Genomic DNA, 18716 nt, shown 5'->3' on the forward strand with positions numbered 1-18716 from the left:
TTATTTGAGGTTCTTCAAAGTTGCCTCCCTTTGCCTTGATGACAACTTTGCACACTCTTGGAATTTTCTCAACCAGCTTCATGACGAATGCTTTTCCAACAGTCTTGAAGAAGTTGCCACACATGCTGAACACTTATTAGCGGCCTTTCCTTCACTCTGTGGTCCAACTCATCCCAAACATCTCAATTGGGTTGAGGTCGGGTGATTGTGGAGGCCAGGTGATCTGATGCAGCACTCCATTAATCTTCTTCTTGGTCAAATAGCCCTTACACAGCCTGGAGGTATGTTTTGGGTCATTGTCCTGTTGGAAAACAAATGATAGTCCCACTAAGCACAAACCAGATGGGATGGCGTATCGCTGCAGAATGCTGTTGTAGCCATCCTGGTTAAGTGTGGCTTAAATTCTAAATAAATCACATACAGTGTCACCAGCAAAGCACCATCACACCTCCTCCTCCACGATTCATGGTGGGAACCACACATGCAGAGATCATCCGGACATCAATCCCTACTGCTTAAACAGACGGATCACTCTCAAACAACATTCTGCTTTTCCCTCTATCGAAAGGTTTAAAACAAAACAAACATGATAACTTTCTCCATATTGGAAGGCATTGTTTTCACTTTCTCCTTCAATATTTATTAAATGTTTATTATTTTAAGATGCATATGTAATGCTTTGGAGGCATCAACATGTAATAACTGGGTTGCACTGTCTATCAGTCCCCTGTAGATGGCATGCTCTGTCCATAATAAGTCTCTACCTAGCATACAGAAAATCATTGGTTCTATTTTATATTTAACAGGGAATGGGCTTATTTCAAAATGTATTACCAGGGTGGAAGAAATCTCATAAGCGTGTATAGTCTTATTGATTAGGGGTAAGTCAAGTCCCGTACAATGCTTTAACCTCAACTTTATTATATGATCCATAAAGGGACCACTCTGAACAGAATACTTTTTACACCACTTACGTACGTCTACGTGAGGGTGTGCAAGTTGTATATTATTATTATTATTATTTATATTGCCACTTCATCAGATCTCTAGCAACCCATTATACAAATATTATGTTACTTTATCTCTAGTAACCCATTATACAAATATTATGTTACTTTATCTCTAGTAACCCATTATACAAATATTATGTTACTTTATCTCTAGTAACCCATTATACAAATATTATGTTACTTTATCTCTAGTAACCCATTATACAAATATTATGTTACTTTATCTCTAGTAACCCATTATACAAATATTATGTTACTTTATCTCTAGTAACCCATTATACAAATATTATGTTACTTTATCTCTAGTAATCCATTATACAAATATTATGTTACTTTATCTCTAGTAACCCATTATACAAATATTATGTTACTTTATCTCTAGTAACCCATTATACAAATATTATGTTACTTTATCTCTAGTAACCCATTATACAAATATTATGTTACTTTATCTCTAGTAACCCATTATACAAATATTATGTTACTTTATCTCTAGTAACCCATTATACATTTGTACTACATCACAAATTCCTCCTCTACAGTAGTGTTCTATTTAACAGCATATTCAGAATCATAAAACCCGGGACGAGATGTTAAAAACTGTCCATTGTGCCAATAGATGGTATGCACTCACATGAGATTTGCCGTGATGTTGACAGAGTGGCATGGGAGGTTTATTTCTTAGACTGGGTTAAGATGTCAATTTTGGGACTCATCCTCAGTAATGTGCCTTCAAATCAGTGGGTGTTTCGGCCTTTAATCACTAAACACCCTCATCAAAGGTGGCCAGCTAAAGGGTGATCAAGACTTGTGTCCCATGCCCAATTAAGATGTCCCACGGGACTATGCAAGGCAGGGGCGTCCTCTTCCCTGAGCCAGCCATACAGCTGACCGCATACCTCATATGCTCTCCTCAAGTTGGAGGGATCTGAATTGGGTTCTCAGGTGGGGGGTCATGAAGTTATAGCCCAGCAAGGGTCCTTTCGTTTGATCCAGATCCACTGGCTGCCTCTTTCAGCTGCTTGAGAAACTGCTCTGACGGTCTGCCGCAGAGCCTGTCCATGGATTCCAAGTTCTTTCAGCAACCTGATGGTGGAAGAAGCCACGAATCCTCTGCATCCCACTTCAACTGGCCAGACTTTTGCATTCCAGTCATGCTGAGTTGCGTCTGCTGCCAACTCTGTGTAACGCAGTTTCTTACGCTCGTAGGCCTCTTCAACAGAGTTTTCCCACGGGACAGTGAGCTCTATGATGTACACAGCCTTTCGTGAAGGGGACCAGAGTACCATGTCTGGCCTAAGGTTGGTAGAAGCAATCTCAGGTGGAAAAATGAGTTGCTGGCCAATATCGACAAGCATCTTCCAGTCCCGGGCCATGGTTAGGTGTCCAGAAATATATTCAGTATATTCTCCTTTCATATCTCCATACAGAATCCCTTAATAACGTTATAGGTATTCTCCTGTCTGTGCTCACAACCTGTAGATCGATGGGCAGTGGTGGACAGAACCCCATGATAATGTTATAGATCTGAAAACTCAGCTCACACAGAATCAGTAATCCTCTTTCCCACTGGAGCTAGTCCCCTGACAGCTCTCATTCACTCTGTTCAGTCAGCTTTTTATCCACATTTCAATCAGCTGAACATCCAAATTTCAATCAATCAGCTTATTATCCAAATTTTAATCAGCTTAACACGTCTTTTCCTCACTAACACAACCATACACAACTTTCACATCCACATTCACTTAGTACAATTCCCAAACACACTCTGTAATCTCCCTTATTACCCCATGAGCATCTTCAACGATTCTCTGCCGTTATCTCCTATGCATCATATCTTCACTGTACATATAAAATAGCACAGAGTGCACCTTATGCTATTCTCTACCAGTGGCTGCAGACCACGTGCACATTTCTCTTATAAATGCCTACAGACAGCTGTCAGTAGAGCGTGCTACTGTTACTTGCCCTCGCTCTAGTCTTCTCTCTAAGACTAGGTCTAGCCTTCTTCCACATCATATGTATCTTCTGCAGTTCCTCTATAGTCTCTACAGTCGCCATAGTCTCTACAGTATCCATAGTCCCTGAGCATCTATAGTCCCTGAGTATCCATAGTCCCTATAGCTATAGCATCTATGTTCTCTACAGCATCTATAGTGCCTCAGCATCTACAGTCCCTCAGCATCCATTGTGTCAATAGTTGATATAGTAATAGATTGCTATGGTCTCTATAGGTTCTATAGTCTTGCCACTTCCCATAAGTGTAAATAACACCTGGTATTCAAAAACACCTTCTGTTATCTTGTAGGTTAGTGGTACCATCCTTCTACATCTCTGTTTATATTTTAAACATAATTTTTATACAAATTCCTTTAAATTGACTTACTGAAATCAGTTGACATCCCTCAATTGTTTGCAGATGATGTGTCTCCTCCTGCGCAGCTCACAGTAAGAGTCTGATCTGGGCGGGTTCTTGTCCTCTTTCAGTCAGATGAGAATTTCCCTCACGCTTCATAAAATGGGCCACCGGTTTTCCTCGCAGACCCCCACTGGGAAAACTCTGCAGGCAGAATCATTTATGTAGTTCGTGACGCCAAATTGTCGTGGAAATTCACTACCATGTTGTGGAAATTACCACCAGAGACTCTCAAAGTCAATCTTAGATGAATCATCCTTTATTATCAGCACGCTGGAGAGGTTCCAACCAACTCAATGCCCTATAGCACACCTGTCAATCAGGAGCTCTGCCGGGGCAGTCCCAGCAGTTGTCTTAAATAGGGATATACACAGACAAGTTATATTTCCATGATTTAGCATAATTAATTCATCATTACCATTTTGTTTCATTCATGTGACTGACCAATACTGGCTCATAACATGTGACAGACCAATACCTCACGAGGCGTCTTCTCTCTTAAGCTGAGATCTTGAAACAGATATCTTTCATTCTCAAAACAAAGGTCTGGACGTACTGTCAAAATGCAGCTACTGACAGTGAGGATTTGTTCATGAACACAGAAAACAGTCATTAGAAAAGCACAAACATTAAAAAAATTCCAGTACAATTTAAAATACATTTTCAAGACTGGCCACCTGTAATTATCTGGCACCATCTGCACCTCTGTTTAAGAAGATCAATATGTTGTCTATTTATGACATTAATGTACGCCAATTATGCACTTCCATCTACAAATATTTATACAGCCCAGACAGTTTACTTAAACCCTTCAATTGACTCTTCCAGGTTAATTCTGAAATCCACCAAAATAACACAAGACCTCACATTGCCAGGTCGCTGTCAGACATGGAGGTACCATACCCTGGAATTCTTATCTTCACATTGCCAGGTCGCTGTCAGACATGGAGGTACCATACCCTGGAATTCTTATCTTCACATTGCCAGGTCGCTGTCAGACATGGAGGTACCATACCCTGGAATTCTTATCTTCACATTGCCAGGTCGCTGTCAGACACGGAGGTACCATACCCTGGAATTCTTATCTTCACATTGCCAGGTCGCTGTCAGACATGGAGGTACCATACCCTGGAATTCTTATCTTCACATTGCCAGGTCGCTGTCAGACACGGAGGTACCATACCCTGGAATTCTTATCTTCACATTGCCAGGTCACTGTCAGACACGGAGGTACCATACCCTGGAATTCTTATCTTCACATTGCCAGGTCGCTGTCAGACACGGAGGTACCATACCCTGGAATTCTTATCTTCACATTGCCAGGTCGCTGTCAGACATGGAGGTACCATACCCTGGAATTATTATCGTCACATTGCCAGGTCGCTGTCAGACATGGAGGTACCATACCCTGGAATTCTTATCTTCACATTGCCAGGTCGCTGTCAGACATGGAGGTACCATACCCTGGAATTCTTATCTTCACATTGCCAGGTCGCTGTCAGACATTGAGGTACCATACCCTGGAATTCTTATCTTCACATTGCCAGGTCGCTGTCAGACATGGAGGTACCATACCCTGGAATTCTTATCTTCACATTGCCAGGTCGCTGTCAGACATGGAGGTACCATACCCTGGAATTCTTATCTTCACATTGCCAGGTCGCTGTCAGACATGGAGGTACCATACCCTGGAATTCTTATCTTCACATTGCCAGGTCGCTGTCAGACATGGAGGTACCATACCCTGGAATTCTTATCTTCACATTGCCAGGTCACTGTCAGACATGGAGGTACCATACCCTGGAATTCTTATCTTCACATTGCCAAAACATCATCATCCCGCAATAACTTCAAGCAAAGACTTGGGGTCAGCCTGATGAACCAAACTACTCTGTAATCTTCTCCATATGGTGTCAATACACTCACATGTACACACCCAAATAAACAAAAACATATATATTATTTTCATGATTACAATTCATTTATACATTTATAATTAGTAAGTTTTGTTATCTGTTTTAACAAACCTTTTTTATTTTTGTACTTATGTATTGTATATTGTTTATTTTGATGTGACGTTTTCATATAACCCCTTGGGGTTCCAACCGCTCCCATGGGACCAAATACCTCATTTCTTACTACTTTAAAACACATACCGGTAAGTGAATTTGTCCCAATACTTTTGCTCCCCTAAAATGGGGGGACTATGTACCAAAAGTGCTGTAATTTCTATACGGTTCACCCAATATGGATGAAGATAATTAAAGTTGATTTCAAATCCATACTTTTGGAGTATAGAGTCAAAAGAAGACAACATGCTTCAACCAATCACGTCAATGCGAAGCTATACGGAGCCCGCTGCATTGTTACAACATTTGAGAGGTGCATGGAGCTTGATTTGGCCTCTGCATGCTTCAGGAGGCTCTACAATGGCGTCACAACCTCCATACGAAGCCTCCGACCACATTTTTGGATGAAGCATAAATTGGCTTTTAACCAGACAGCTAAAGACACTTCGAAAAGGACAATTGATGATCCTCATTCCAGCCTAAACCAGCTGACCAAGACGCTCCCCCAGTTTGAGGACAGCCACGAGTCTAAAGCAAACATAATCAGATCAGAGATACCTAATACACAAGTTTTGCAATCACTGATCTGTCCATTCCTGGCTCACTCCACTTATGTCCTCAGGCAAGAAGAAGACACGAGGAGATTATTTCAAATTCAGATTTCAGAAAAAAATTCCTGGCTCTACTGGAAGAAGAGGTGAGGTCCATAAATATGGCCCTGCGTTCCTCCCCTCTCTTTAATCATTTGCTCCTTCTCTTCACAATCCTTGTTTCCTTTCATCTCCAGCTGCTCGCTATAGGAACTGAGTCGGAATGAGGGACCCGACTGCCTGTGCCGAGCCCTCCAAACTGCCCCAGCATCACTTTTGTGCCATGTGTGGCTTCCGGTCTCCCTACACCTGCAATTCCTGTGGGGCGCGCTACTGCTGTGTCCGCTGCCTGGGCACGCAACATGAAACCAGGTACACCACTGGCACTGCAGAGGGTGTACCTGGTCTCTTCTCTTTTGGTTGAATGTTGTTAGTGTTGTGATGGGTAGAACTTGTGAGAGTTTCTCCACTCATAATTTAGCAATGACTCCCTCTCTCCCTCCTTTCACAGGTGTCTGATATTTATGTCTCTAACTTTCTCCCTCATTATTCACAATTCATTCAGGACTACCTGTAATCATGGTAGCATCCACATTCATGTAGAAGTGTATGCACAGTATTTCCTTATAAATCCTAAATCACAATCAATCTCTGTTTGTTATGAAATGGAGAGTATCTTAAAGGCGTCAGCATGATTCCCAGCCGAAACTGTTTAGTAGAGTTTGTGCATTAATTAAGACAACATTTTGTGACGTTTTTGTTCGTTATGGACTTCGGTGAAGGTTTTTTTCTGCTGTTCGGGAACACAAATGTTTTTCTGGAGGCGAGACGAAGGTCGGAGCTGAAGTCTACGCCCCTTCGTCGGTGATTGGTCAACAGTAGGGATTCTTTAATAATGTCTGTGTCATTTAATGAGAGACGACTCATTTTCATGCACATTTTTTTATTAACTAAGATGTTTGGTGCATTCTTTTTCAGATGTACAATTGTGTTACTAAGATCCCTCTGGCAAAAACGTCAACATTAATGACAGAATTTTTCAGTTATCTTAGATGAATTCGAACTATTTTGAGAAAGTATATATTGGCTACAGCGTCTCATATGCCACTTTTTTTTCAAACAATGGAGTATGCGAGCACACCCAAGGTGCCACCCAAACTGAAGCATAATGAGGCCTTTAGAAGGCACCATGCTGTCAGGTTTACTCCTGCAGGGCATTCCAACTCCTGCAGGGCATTCCACTCATCCATACATCTCCATGGCAACCTGTACCACCACCGATGGTCTGTGATGGATATATAACACACATTACAACTACTAAAAATATAATATCTACCTGTTGCACTGTGCATCTTGCCAGTATCAATCAATATTATTACCCCCAAAAGTTGTTGAGTTGTGGTGTGTGTGAGTGTTGTACTTAACAGCTTTTGGGGGTAATAACATTGAGATGTGGGATGTTGGACGAGGGGAAAGCGTCAGTATGCTTCAGTTCGGCTGGTTGGCTAGCCAAAGTCCTAGCCAGTATACACTTTCTCAAAATAGTCAGAATTCATCTAAGATGACTCAAGAAATCTGTCATTAATTTTGACGTTTTTGCAGAGGAGATCTTAGTCACGCATTTGACATGTTTGGTGCAGTATTTCTCAATGAAAAAATGTGCATGAAAATGAGTCGCCTCTTGCTGAATGACAACAAAGATTTTACTGAAGAATCCTACTGTTGACTACCGACCAAGGGGTTACCGACTTCGGCTTGCCTCAAAATTATTGGTACATTAAAGCACATGCACTGTTCCCTTACAGCAAATACAGTCCAAAGTTATTAGCCAGGCAGCTTAGTGGATCCAGGGATCAATGATTGAGACATCGCTGGATCCTGAGTTGGAATATGGTCATTCAAGTAGTCTCACTGTGGAGGTTGGCTACAGTATCTGACAGAAAGACACCATGACAACTCTCGTCATTCACATAGTCCTTGTGGGAGCAGTCTAAATGATTGGCCTATATGATGCGCAGCTCGTGGCTGTCTGAGAGTCCACAGCTGGCCTTGTGTCCATGGAAGAGCTTGGCCAGGGCCTCCATGTAGAGGCCATGGTAGTGATCCACTTCCTCCTGAGTGGGGGAAGGCCGCTTTGGCACTGGGATAGGACTACCCACTGGAGAGGAATACACAAAAATGGGTGGAGCAGAGTGAGATACGGTATGCACAGCAACATAGTGTTAAGTATCACAAAGAGAGAGCATTTGTTCAAAGCTACACAAGCTGCGTTCTATAATCAGTCACTCAAAGCGGTTTTCTAATCTAGTGAATTACTAAAGTGACTTTAAAACTCACTAAAAGTTACTAAAACACTTGAAGTCACTACTTTTGCAAACTACTGTATAACAGAAAAAAGCTATACCTCAGTAACCGATGGCGACTCTGGAAGTGATTGTAGATCATAAGACAACGCTGTGCATTTTCAAAATGATAAGTTAATCAGTAAATTAAGCAAGGCATTTCATTGACATAGTCACTGACCGACAGTGGTAACAGGGCAGTGGTAAGGCATCCAGAACCAGCATTCACCCACGAACAGACAGGGGGCAAAGCCCATGAGCTTCTTAAAGAGTTGCTGCAACCTCCAGCCCACACTGTCCTCTGTGAAGATCACCTGGCGGAAGATATTGTTCTCCCCATACGAGTAGACAGGCACCAGGTCAGCCCTGAGGAACAACGAGAGAGATGAGAACTGACCCACTGGGTCGTTATCTAATAAAAGTACAAAAAACGTCATTCTTAAAACACAGTTAGCCAGTCAATTCAGTGGATCAATGATGTAGCTATGTGATGTATGGTTGTATTTTTTTTTTATAACTACAACACTGCTTTCTTGTGCATTCGTGGCATCTCACTACTGGTCCATCCATAAATCAAATCAAATGTATTTATATAGCCCTTCGTACATCAGCTGATATCTCAAAGTGCTGTACAGAAACCCAACCTAAAACCCCAAACAGCAAGCAATGCAGGTGTTGAAGCACGTTGGCTAGGAAAACTCCCTAGAAAGGCCAAAACCTAGGGAGGAACCAGGCTATGAGGGTTGGCCAGTCCTATTCTGGCTGTGCCCGGGTGGAGATTATAACAGAACATGACCAAGATGTTCATAAATGACCAGCATGGTCAAATAATAGGTCTGGGACAGGTAGCACGTCCGGTGAACAGATCAGGAGTCCATAGCCGCAGGCAGAACAGTTGAAACTGGAGCAGCAGCACGGCCAGGTGGACTGGGGACAGCAAGGAGTCATCATGCCAGGTAGTTCTGAGGCATAGTCCAAGGGCTAAAAACCCACTGAATCATATGACCCACTGAAGAGATGAGTCTTCAGTAAAGACTTAAAGGTTGAGACCGAGTTTGCATCTCACATGGGTAGGCAGACCATTCCATAAAAATGGAGCTCTATAGGAGAAAACCCTGCCTCCAGCTGTTTGCTTAGAAATTCTAGGGACAATTAGGAGGCCTGCGTCTTGTGACCGTAACGTACGTGTAGGTATGTACGGCAGGACCAAATCTGATAGGTAGGAGCAAGCCCATGTAATGCTTTGTAGGTTATCAGTAAAACCTTGAAATCAGCCCTTGCCTTGACAGGAAGCCAGTGAAGGGAGGCTAGCACTGGAGTAATATGATACATTTTTTGGATTCTAGCAGCTGTATTTAGCACTAACTGAAGTTTATTTTGTGCTTTATCCGGGTAGCCGGAAAGTAGAGCATTGCAGTAGTCAAACCTAGAAGTAACAAAAGCATGGATTAATTTTTCTGCATCATTTTGACAGAAAGTTTGATTTTTGCAATGTTACGTAGCTGGAAAAAAGAGCTGTCCTTGAAACAGTCTTGATATGTTCATCAAAAGAGAGATCAGGGTCCAGAGTAACGCAGAGGTCCTTCACAGTTTTATTTGAGATGACTGTACGACCATTAAGATTAATTGTCAGATTCAACAGAAGATCTTTATTTCTTGGGACCTAGAACAAGCATCTCTGTTTTGTCAGAATTTAAAAGTAGAATGTTTGCAGCCATCCACTTCCTTATGTCTGAAACACAGGCTTCTAGCGAGGGCAATTTTGGGGCTTCACCATGTTTCATTGAAATGTACAGCTGTGTGTCATCTGCATAGCAGTGAAAGTTAATGTTATGTTTTCGAATGACATCCAAGAGGTAAAATATATAGTGAAAACAATAGTGGTCCTAAAACAGAACCTTGAGGAACACCGAAATTTACAGTTGATTTGTCAGAGGACAAACCATTCACAAAGACAAACTGATATCTTTGACAGATAAGATCTAAACCAGGCCAGAACTTGTCCGTGTAGACCAATTTGGGTTTCCAATCTCTCCAAAAGAATGTGGTGATCGATGGTATCAAAAGCAGCACTAAGGTCTAGGAGCACGAGGACAGATGCAGAGCCTCGGTCTGATGCCATTAAAAGGTAATTTACCACCTTCACAAGTGCAGTCTCAGTGCTATGATGGGGTCTAAAACCAGACTGAAGCATTTTGTATACATTGTTTGTCTTCAGGAAGGCAGGGAGTTGCTGCGCAACAGCCTTTTCTAACATTTTTAAGAGGAATGGAAGATTCGATATAGGCCGATAAGTTTATATTTTCTGGGTCAAGGTTTGGCTTTTTCAAGAGAGGCTTTATTACTGCCACTTTTAGTGAGTTTGGTGCACAGTTTGGTACACATCCAGTGGATAGATAGTCATTTATTATGCCAAGCACAGGAAGCAGCTCTTTCAGTAGTTTAGTTGGAATAGGGTCCAGTATGCAGCTTGAAGGTTTAGAGGCCATGATTATTTTCATTTCATCATTGATATAGTACTAAAAAAACACTTGTGTCTCTCTTGATCCTAGGTCCTGGCAGAGTTGTGCAGACTCAGGACAACTGAGCTTTGAAGGAATACGCAGATTTAAAGAGGAGTCCGTCATGTCCTTCCTAATAATCATGATCTTTTCCTCAAAGAAGTCCATGAATTTATTACTGCTGAAGTGAAAGCCATCCTCATTTGGGGGATGCTGCCTTTTAGTTAGCTTTGCGACAGTATCAAAAAGTACATTTTGGATTGTTCTTATTTTCCTCAATTAAGTTGGAAAAATAGGATGATCGAGCAGCAGTGAGGGCTCTTCGATACTGCACGGTACTGTCTTTCCAAGCTAGTCAGAAGACTTCCAGTTTGGTGTGGCGCCATTTCCGTTCCAATTTTCTGGAAGCTTGCTTCAGAGCGCGTGTATTTTCTGTATACCAGGGAGCTAGTTTCTTATGAGAAATGTTTTTAGTTTTTAGGGGTACAACTGCATCTAGGGTATTGCGCAAGGTTAAATGGAGTTCCTCAGTTAGGCGGTTAACTGATTTTTGTCCTCTGACGTCCTTGGGTAGGCAGAGGGAATCTTGAAGGGCATCAAGGAATCTTTATGTTGCCTGTGAATTTAAAGCACAACCTTTGATGCTCCTTGGTTGGAGTCTGAGCAGATTATTTGTTGCAATTGCAAACGTAATAAAATGGTGGTCCAATAGCCCAGGATTATGAGGAAAAACATTAAGATCCACAACATTTATTCCATGGGACAAAACTAGGTACAGAGTATGACTGACAGTGAGTAGGTCCAGAGACATGTTGGACAAAACCCACTGAGTTGATGATGGCTCATCAGGCTTAAGCCATGTTTCAGTCAGGCCAATCACATCAAGATGATCAGTGGTTAGTTCATTGACTATAATTGCCTTTGAAGTAAGGGATTTAACATTAAGTAGCCCTATTTTGAGATGTGAGGTATCACGATCTCTTTCAATAATAATAGGAATGGAGGTCTTTATCCTAGTGAGATTACTAAGGCGAACACCGCCATGTTTAGTTTTGCCCAACCAAGGTCGAGGCACAGACACGGTCTCAATGGGGATAGCTGAGCTGACTACACGGACTGTGCTAGTGGCAGACTCCACTAAGCTGGCAGGCTGGCTAACAACCTGCTGCCTGGCCTGCACCCTATTTCATTGTGGAGCTAGGAGTTAGAGCCCTGTCTATGTTGGTAGATAAGATGAGCACCCCTCCAGCTAGGATGGAGTCCATCACTCCTCAGCAGGCCAGGCTTGGTCCTGTTTGTGGGTGAGTCCCAGAAAGAGGGACAATTATCTACATTTCTATCTTTTTGGAGGGCAGAAAACAGTTTTCAACAAGCGATTGAGTTGTGAGACTCTGCTGTAGAGCTCATCACTCCCCCTGACTGGGAGGGGGCCAGAGACAATTACTCGATGCCGACACATCTTTCTAGCTGATTTACACGCTGAAGCTATGTTGCGCTTGGTGATCTCTGACCGTTTCATCCTAACATTGTTGGTGCCGACGTGGATAACAATATCTCTATACTCGCCAGTTTTAGCTTTAGCCAGCACCATCTTCAGATTAGCCTTAACGTCGGTAGCCCTGCCCCCTGGTAAACAGTGTATGATCGCTGGATGATTCGTTTTAAGTCTAATACTGCGGGTAATGGAGTCGCCAATGACTAGAGTTTTCAATTTGTCAGAGCTAATGGTGGGAAGCTTCGGCGTCTCAGACCCCGTAACGGGAGGAGTAGAGACAAGAGAAGGCTCCGCCTCTGACTCTGACTCGCTGCTTAAACTTCTCATGACTCTCAAACCCGCATGCGGGGAGCGTAACGTAGCCTCAAACTAATTAGCATAACGCAGCGGACATAAATCTTCCTAGACAATCTTCCTATTCATGAAAATCACAAATGAAATATATTGAGACACAGCTTAGCATTTTGTTAATCACACTGTCATCTCAGATTTTCAAAATATGCTTTACAGCCAACGCTAGACAAGCATTTGTGTAAGTTTATCATGGCATAATGCTATGGCTAGGCTCTGCTACCAGCAGGCAACATTTTCACGAAAATAAGAAAAGCAATCAAATTAAATCATTTACCTTTGAAAAACTTTGGATGTTTTCACTCAGGAGACTCCCAGTTAGATAGCAAATGTTCCCTTTTTCCAAAAAGATTTTTGTAGGCGAAATAGCTCCGTTTGTTCTTCACGTTTGGCTGAGAAATCGACCGGAAAATGCAGTCACTACAACGCCAAACTTTTTTCCAAATTAGCTCCATAATAGCGACAGAAACATGGATAACGTTGTTTAGAATCAATCCTCAAGGTGTTTTCCACATGGCTATTTTATCGAATAGCTGTCGGGACAATTGGTTTCTCATAAGAAGCGATTTGAAAAATGGCTACTTGTGTACGCAAGATTTTCTGCGGGAGCCGTCATGTGACCACTTGCTAAATGTGGTCCCTTACGGCTATTCTTCAACATAAATGCGTAAAAAGACGTCACAATGCTGTAGACACCTTGGGGAATACGTAGAAAGCGTAAGCTCATTCGTAGCTCATTCACAGCCATATAAGGAGTCATTGGCATGGAGGGCTTTCAAAAAATGGGGCACTTCCTGGTTGGATTTTTATCTGGGTTTCGCCTGTAACATCAGTTCTGTTGCACTCACAGACAATATCTTTGCAGTTTTGGAAACGTCAGAGTGTTTTCTATCCAAAGCTGTCAATTATATGCATAGTCGAGCATCTTGTCGTGACAAAATATCCTGTTTTAAACGGGAACGTTTTTTATACAAAAATGAAAATACTGCCCCCTAGTTATAAAAGGTTAATGGGGAAAACCAGTTGAAAGTTTGTCGGCTGAATGAGCGACACCGGTTGAGCACTCCTACAGCATTTCCCTCCAGAAACCATGAGAATGTTGTCCGGCTGCGGGGACCGTGCAAGGGGATTTATACTAACGTTGCTATTTGTACTTACTGGTGGCACAGAAGCTGTTTCATCCTTTCCTACACTGAAATTACCATTGCCTAACGATTGCGTCTGAAGCTGACTTGTAGCACAGCTATCCTCGCCTAAGGTATCGTTCTCCTGTATATTATGAGTACAGCAACTGCAATTAGAAGGCATCATGTTAATGTTACTACTTAGCTTCGACTGTTGGAGGTCCTGACGAACCATGTCCAGATAAAGCGTCCGGAGTGAAAAAGTTGAATGAAAAAAAGTTGAGTGAGGGAAAATCCAAAAATAAACGGTAATTAAAAAGTAAAAAAACTGTAAAGGTGTCAGGTAGCAAAGTAAGGTTGGCCTTACTAGATTGGCAGTAGTCTGCATCAGTGTGAGTGATAAGATAGATAACTCACCCAAACTCCAGGGCCACCCGGACGAAGCCTTTCCTCTGCTTCATATACACAGTATTGACCCCAGGCAGACTCAGCAGAGACTCAGTAGCGCCCCCTATCACAATCACTACCGCATTGCCTTTCCCACTTTTAGACAGAAGGTGCTCTAGACTGGGCTTGCTGACTGGATAACAACCTGATGAGAGGAATAACAGACAGAGACAGACAGAGTAATTTATTGAACAGGAGAGTAGGATATTGTGTTACATTAAGGGGGGAATTCATGGTGATTGATTGGCAACACCACAACATCCCTTTTCCTCACAGAAAACATTTACATCTCCTGACAATATCCACTACTACAGCTTCCAGAGAGCTAAACTTCCCTGGAAGCCATATATACCTGTGGCCATGGCATATTCCCTGTAGAGGGGGACCTTGAAGATGCCACCTAGTATGCAGAGGCAGGAGCGCACCCCAGGGAAGAGGTCCATAAAGCCACAGGCCTCAGTGCTGAAAGAGGTAAAGGCTCCCATACTCATGACCCCATGAGGATGACACCCTAAGATGTAGTTCTTGTTTGGATTCAACTCCGCTGTCTTCACCAACTGAACAAAGGCAGGGAGAGAGATACAGATTGGGAGAGAGAAGCAGGGTGTTTAAAATGATTAAGACAAAAAATAATAATAATTCCAGTCAATTTACAAAGCTTGTCATCATCAACATACCTTCATTGGGAAGTAGTCCCTTACATGTTTCCACATTTTCCAGTTTCTCACAAATGCAGTTCTCCTGCCCCCTGGTGGTGACAGAGCAGAACTTTCACACAAGCAAATTAAGTTACACACATTCAGGAATTCATTTTTTTGTTTACTTGAGTTAAAAGAGACCTTAAAAGAGATTAGTATCACTTGAAAAATACACAACATTGAGGGATTCAGGGCAACATTCAGTATGCCAGTACCTCTTTCAGGTGTGTGCCAGTCCTTCAACTGCCATATGAAGTAGAGAGTAGGCAGTGGCCACAGAGAGGTAAACATAAGGTACACCATCAACCCAATACAAGCCAGACCTGAGGAATAGGGAATGGTGAGTGGGTCCACAGAGAGGGATGCAAAATATGACACATACATTTTGCTCAATGCCAGTCAGCATAAGGGCTCCCGAGTGGCGCAAGGCACTGCATCTAAGTGCTAGAGACGTCACTACAGACCCAGGTTGATTCCAGGCTGTATCACATCCGGCTGTGATTGGAAGTCCCATAGGGCGGTGAACAATTGGCGCAGCATTGTCTGGGTTAGGTCGGTGTAGGCAGTCATTGTAAATAAGAAGTTGTTCTTAACTGACTTGCCTAGTTCACCACAGCATTGTCTGGTTTAGGTCAGTGTAGGCAGTCATTGTAAATAAGAAGTTGTTCTTAACTGACTTGCCTAGTTAAATAATGGTTAAAAACATTGAATTAAAATGCATGTTTCTCTCTCACACACAAATGTACAAGCACAGATACATGTAAACATGGGGTCTCACCTAATAAGAGGAAGGTCAGTATCCATTGCAGCACACTGATATTCTCGAGGAAATCCTTCAATTTAGTCTTTTTCTGCTTCATCCCTTCAACCTAAAGAGCAAAAAGTGATATAGTTCAATATGATCAGGCATTCCCATCTCTGTCAGCAATTTGTGTTTCAAATGAGATTGTCTTGGGGACCTGTAGGCCTTTAGGCTAGGCTACTACACTTGGAGACTTGAGATGATAAATCAAATGCAGTGGTATTGTCTACATCACTAATCTAAATTCAATTTTACTTGTGACCTTAACATTGGCGATAGCACTAATGTCTGTGCATCAATATATCATTATGTCTAGCCTACGGAATATCAATCAAAAGATCAGGGCAATGTATTAAATGTAACATCGATAATCCACCAAAAAGTTTACTTGACAATCTAGACAAACAAATGCATTTTGGCAAACTGATTAAATTACATTTAATAGGAAAAGGATTTGATTCCTGTTACCTTTCCTGTCATTTCCCCTAAATTGTTCACAGAGCAACTGTCCGGAGTAGCCTAGCAGACCTAACGTTATACCCCGCATGGACGTAGGCTACTTCGATCACAGTTCAAGTTGCATATATGGGAAATAACGATCACTTCCACTCCCCCAACACTTTGACACACTAACGAGCTATTGTTAGTGTGTCTAATATGTTGAACCATTGACAGTATAACAAGTTACTATATTAACAATACCATTATCTTTAATAGTAACTCAATATCATCTATTTACTAGTACAAATCTCGGAGCGGAAGAGTATGTCCCTCAGTGAGTTTCCGGATCAACAGTCGAAACGCAGATAGAACAATGAGACAGATATTTCACTGGATGTATAAAGATGAAGCATCCGCTTGGCGTTTCCACTCAATAATAAATATGGTAGTGATGACGTTGCATTGATTTTGTCCAACAATCTGCAGAATTTTTCCAAACACTATAATCTGTTACGAACAGAGCCAACAACGTTTAGACTTTCCCCCAAAGATTAAAAAAAATTGCATTGTTTAGAAGGAGTGCAAAGGCCAATTGGGTTTTTGCACCCGCACACTTCACAGAGCAGACGTTCCCTAACGGAAATATGCAGAGGTCTGTTAGAACGCGCCAATAGGACCTGCCAACTTGTGCTTGGTTCTGCCCACCTCCTTACATGTTCTGCCCACTATGACTAATTTGTTCCCAATAGAAACGACGGGCTGTGGTCTATCTTGGTTTAGCTATAAAAAGTATTTGGTCAAACGATAGACAGCAGCCTAGCTTCTTCTTCTGTGTGGTTTAAATGCGGTTGGCGTTCAATATGTTGCATTACCGCCCCCAATTGGACAATAGTATAATTACATTATAATTTGATACAAAATGGCAAAAAAGGAAAATAAAAAAAACACCCAACTAACACTATTTCCACTACTTCTGCTCCTGCACCATGCCAACAACCTGGGAGGACAGAACACCACCACTCAACACACCCTGTGTCTCTGCAGCTGCCACCACAACCTATATTTTCTGTGATTTACGTTCCATTTCAGCGATACGGTTGATTACCATTGCTATGAACGATAAGCCAACCTTACTGAAGCATATATCTGCTCCTTTTATTCTCTGTCCCCAACACACTAGACGACTAGTTCTTATAGCCTTTAGCCGTACCCTTAACAGACTCCTCCTCTGTTCCATTGGTGATGTAGAGGTTAACCCAGGCCCTGTAGCCCCTAGTTCCACTCCTATTCCCCAGGCGCTATCCTTTGTTGACTTCTGTAACCGCAAAAGCCTTGGTTTCATACATCAGAAGGCTCCTCCCTAAGTTTGTTTTACTCAATGCTTTAGCACACTCTGCCAACCCTGATGTCCTAGCCGTGTCTGAATCCTGGCTTAGGAAGGCCACCAAAAATTCCAATATTTCCATCCCCAACTACAACATTTTCCACCAAGATAGAACTGCCAAAGGGAGTGGAGTTGCAATCTACTGCAGAGTTAGCTGCAGAGTTCTGTCATGCTATCCAGGTCTGTGCACAAACAGTTCGAGGTTCTACTTTTAAAAATCCACCTTTCCAGAAATCAGTCTCTTACTGTTGCCACTTGTTATAGACCCCCCTCAACCCCCAGCTGTGCCCTGGACACCATATGTGAATTAATTGCCCCCCATTTATCTTCAGAGTTTGTGCTGTTAGGTGACCTAACCTGGGATATGCTTAACACCCCGGCCGTCCTACAAGCTAAGCTAGATGCCCTCAATCTTACACAAATTATCATGGAACCCACCAGGTCCAACCCTAAATCCGTAAACACGGGCACCCTCATAGATATCATCCTGACCAACCTGCCCTTTATATACACCTCTACAGTCTTCAACCAGGATCTCAGCGATAACTGCCTCATTGCCTGCATCCGTAATGGGTCAGAGGTCAAACGACCACCACTCATCACTGTCAAACGGTCATCACGGTTGACAACTCCACTGTGTCCTCCTCCCAGAGCGCTAAGAACCTTGGCGTGATCCTGGACAACACCCTGTCGTTCTCAACTAACATCAAGGCGGTGGCCCGTTCCTGTAGGTTCATGCTCTACAACATCCGCAGAGTACGACCCTGCCTCACACAGGAAGCGGCGCAGGTCCTAATCCAGGCACTTGTCATCTCCCGTCTGGATTACTGCAACTCGCTGTTGGCTGGGCTCCCTGCCTGTGCCATTAAACCCCTACAACTCATCCAGAACGCCGCAGCCCGTCTGGTGTTCAACCTTCCCAAGTTCTCTCACGTCACCCCGCTCCTCCGCTCTCTCCACTGGCTTCCAGTTGAAGCTCGCATCCGCTACAAGACCATGGTGCTTGCCTACGGAGCTGTGAGGGGAACGGCACCTCAGTACCTCCA

General features: G+C 42.7%; 1 protein-coding gene across 1 annotated transcript; it reads right to left on the bottom strand.

Moving 5' to 3' along the window:
* Positions 1-5367: 5367 nt before the first annotated feature.
* Positions 5368-16896, bottom strand: LOC115135832 (diacylglycerol O-acyltransferase 2-like). Its single transcript, XM_029670954.2, has 8 exons — positions 16314-16896; positions 15822-15912; positions 15259-15366; positions 15023-15093; positions 14698-14902; positions 14316-14490; positions 8609-8793; positions 5368-8243 (listed from the first exon to the last, which is right to left on the bottom strand). The coding sequence occupies exons 1-8, from the start codon at positions 16323-16325 to the stop codon at positions 8089-8091; spliced, it is 1002 nt and encodes a 333-aa protein (XP_029526814.1). The 5' UTR covers positions 16326-16896; the 3' UTR covers positions 5368-8088.
* Positions 16897-18716: the final 1820 nt, after the last annotated feature.

The sequence above is a fragment of the Oncorhynchus nerka genome, linkage group LG10 (assembly GCF_034236695.1).
Source record: "Oncorhynchus nerka isolate Pitt River linkage group LG10, Oner_Uvic_2.0, whole genome shotgun sequence".
Classification (NCBI taxonomy): Eukaryota; Metazoa; Chordata; class Actinopteri; order Salmoniformes; family Salmonidae; genus Oncorhynchus; species Oncorhynchus nerka.

Excerpts from the sequence above, each read along its gene's own strand:
- LOC115135832 (XM_029670954.2), bottom strand. Across the intron at positions 14,903-15,022 it reads GGGACTACTTCCCAATGAAG|TTGGTGAAGACAGCGGAGTT; the intron begins GTATGTTGATGA and ends GCCTTTGTTCAG. Across the intron at positions 8,244-8,608 it reads CTGCCCTGTTACCACTGTCG|TGGGTAGTCCTATCCCAGTG; the intron begins GTCAGTGACTAT and ends ATTCCTCTCCAG.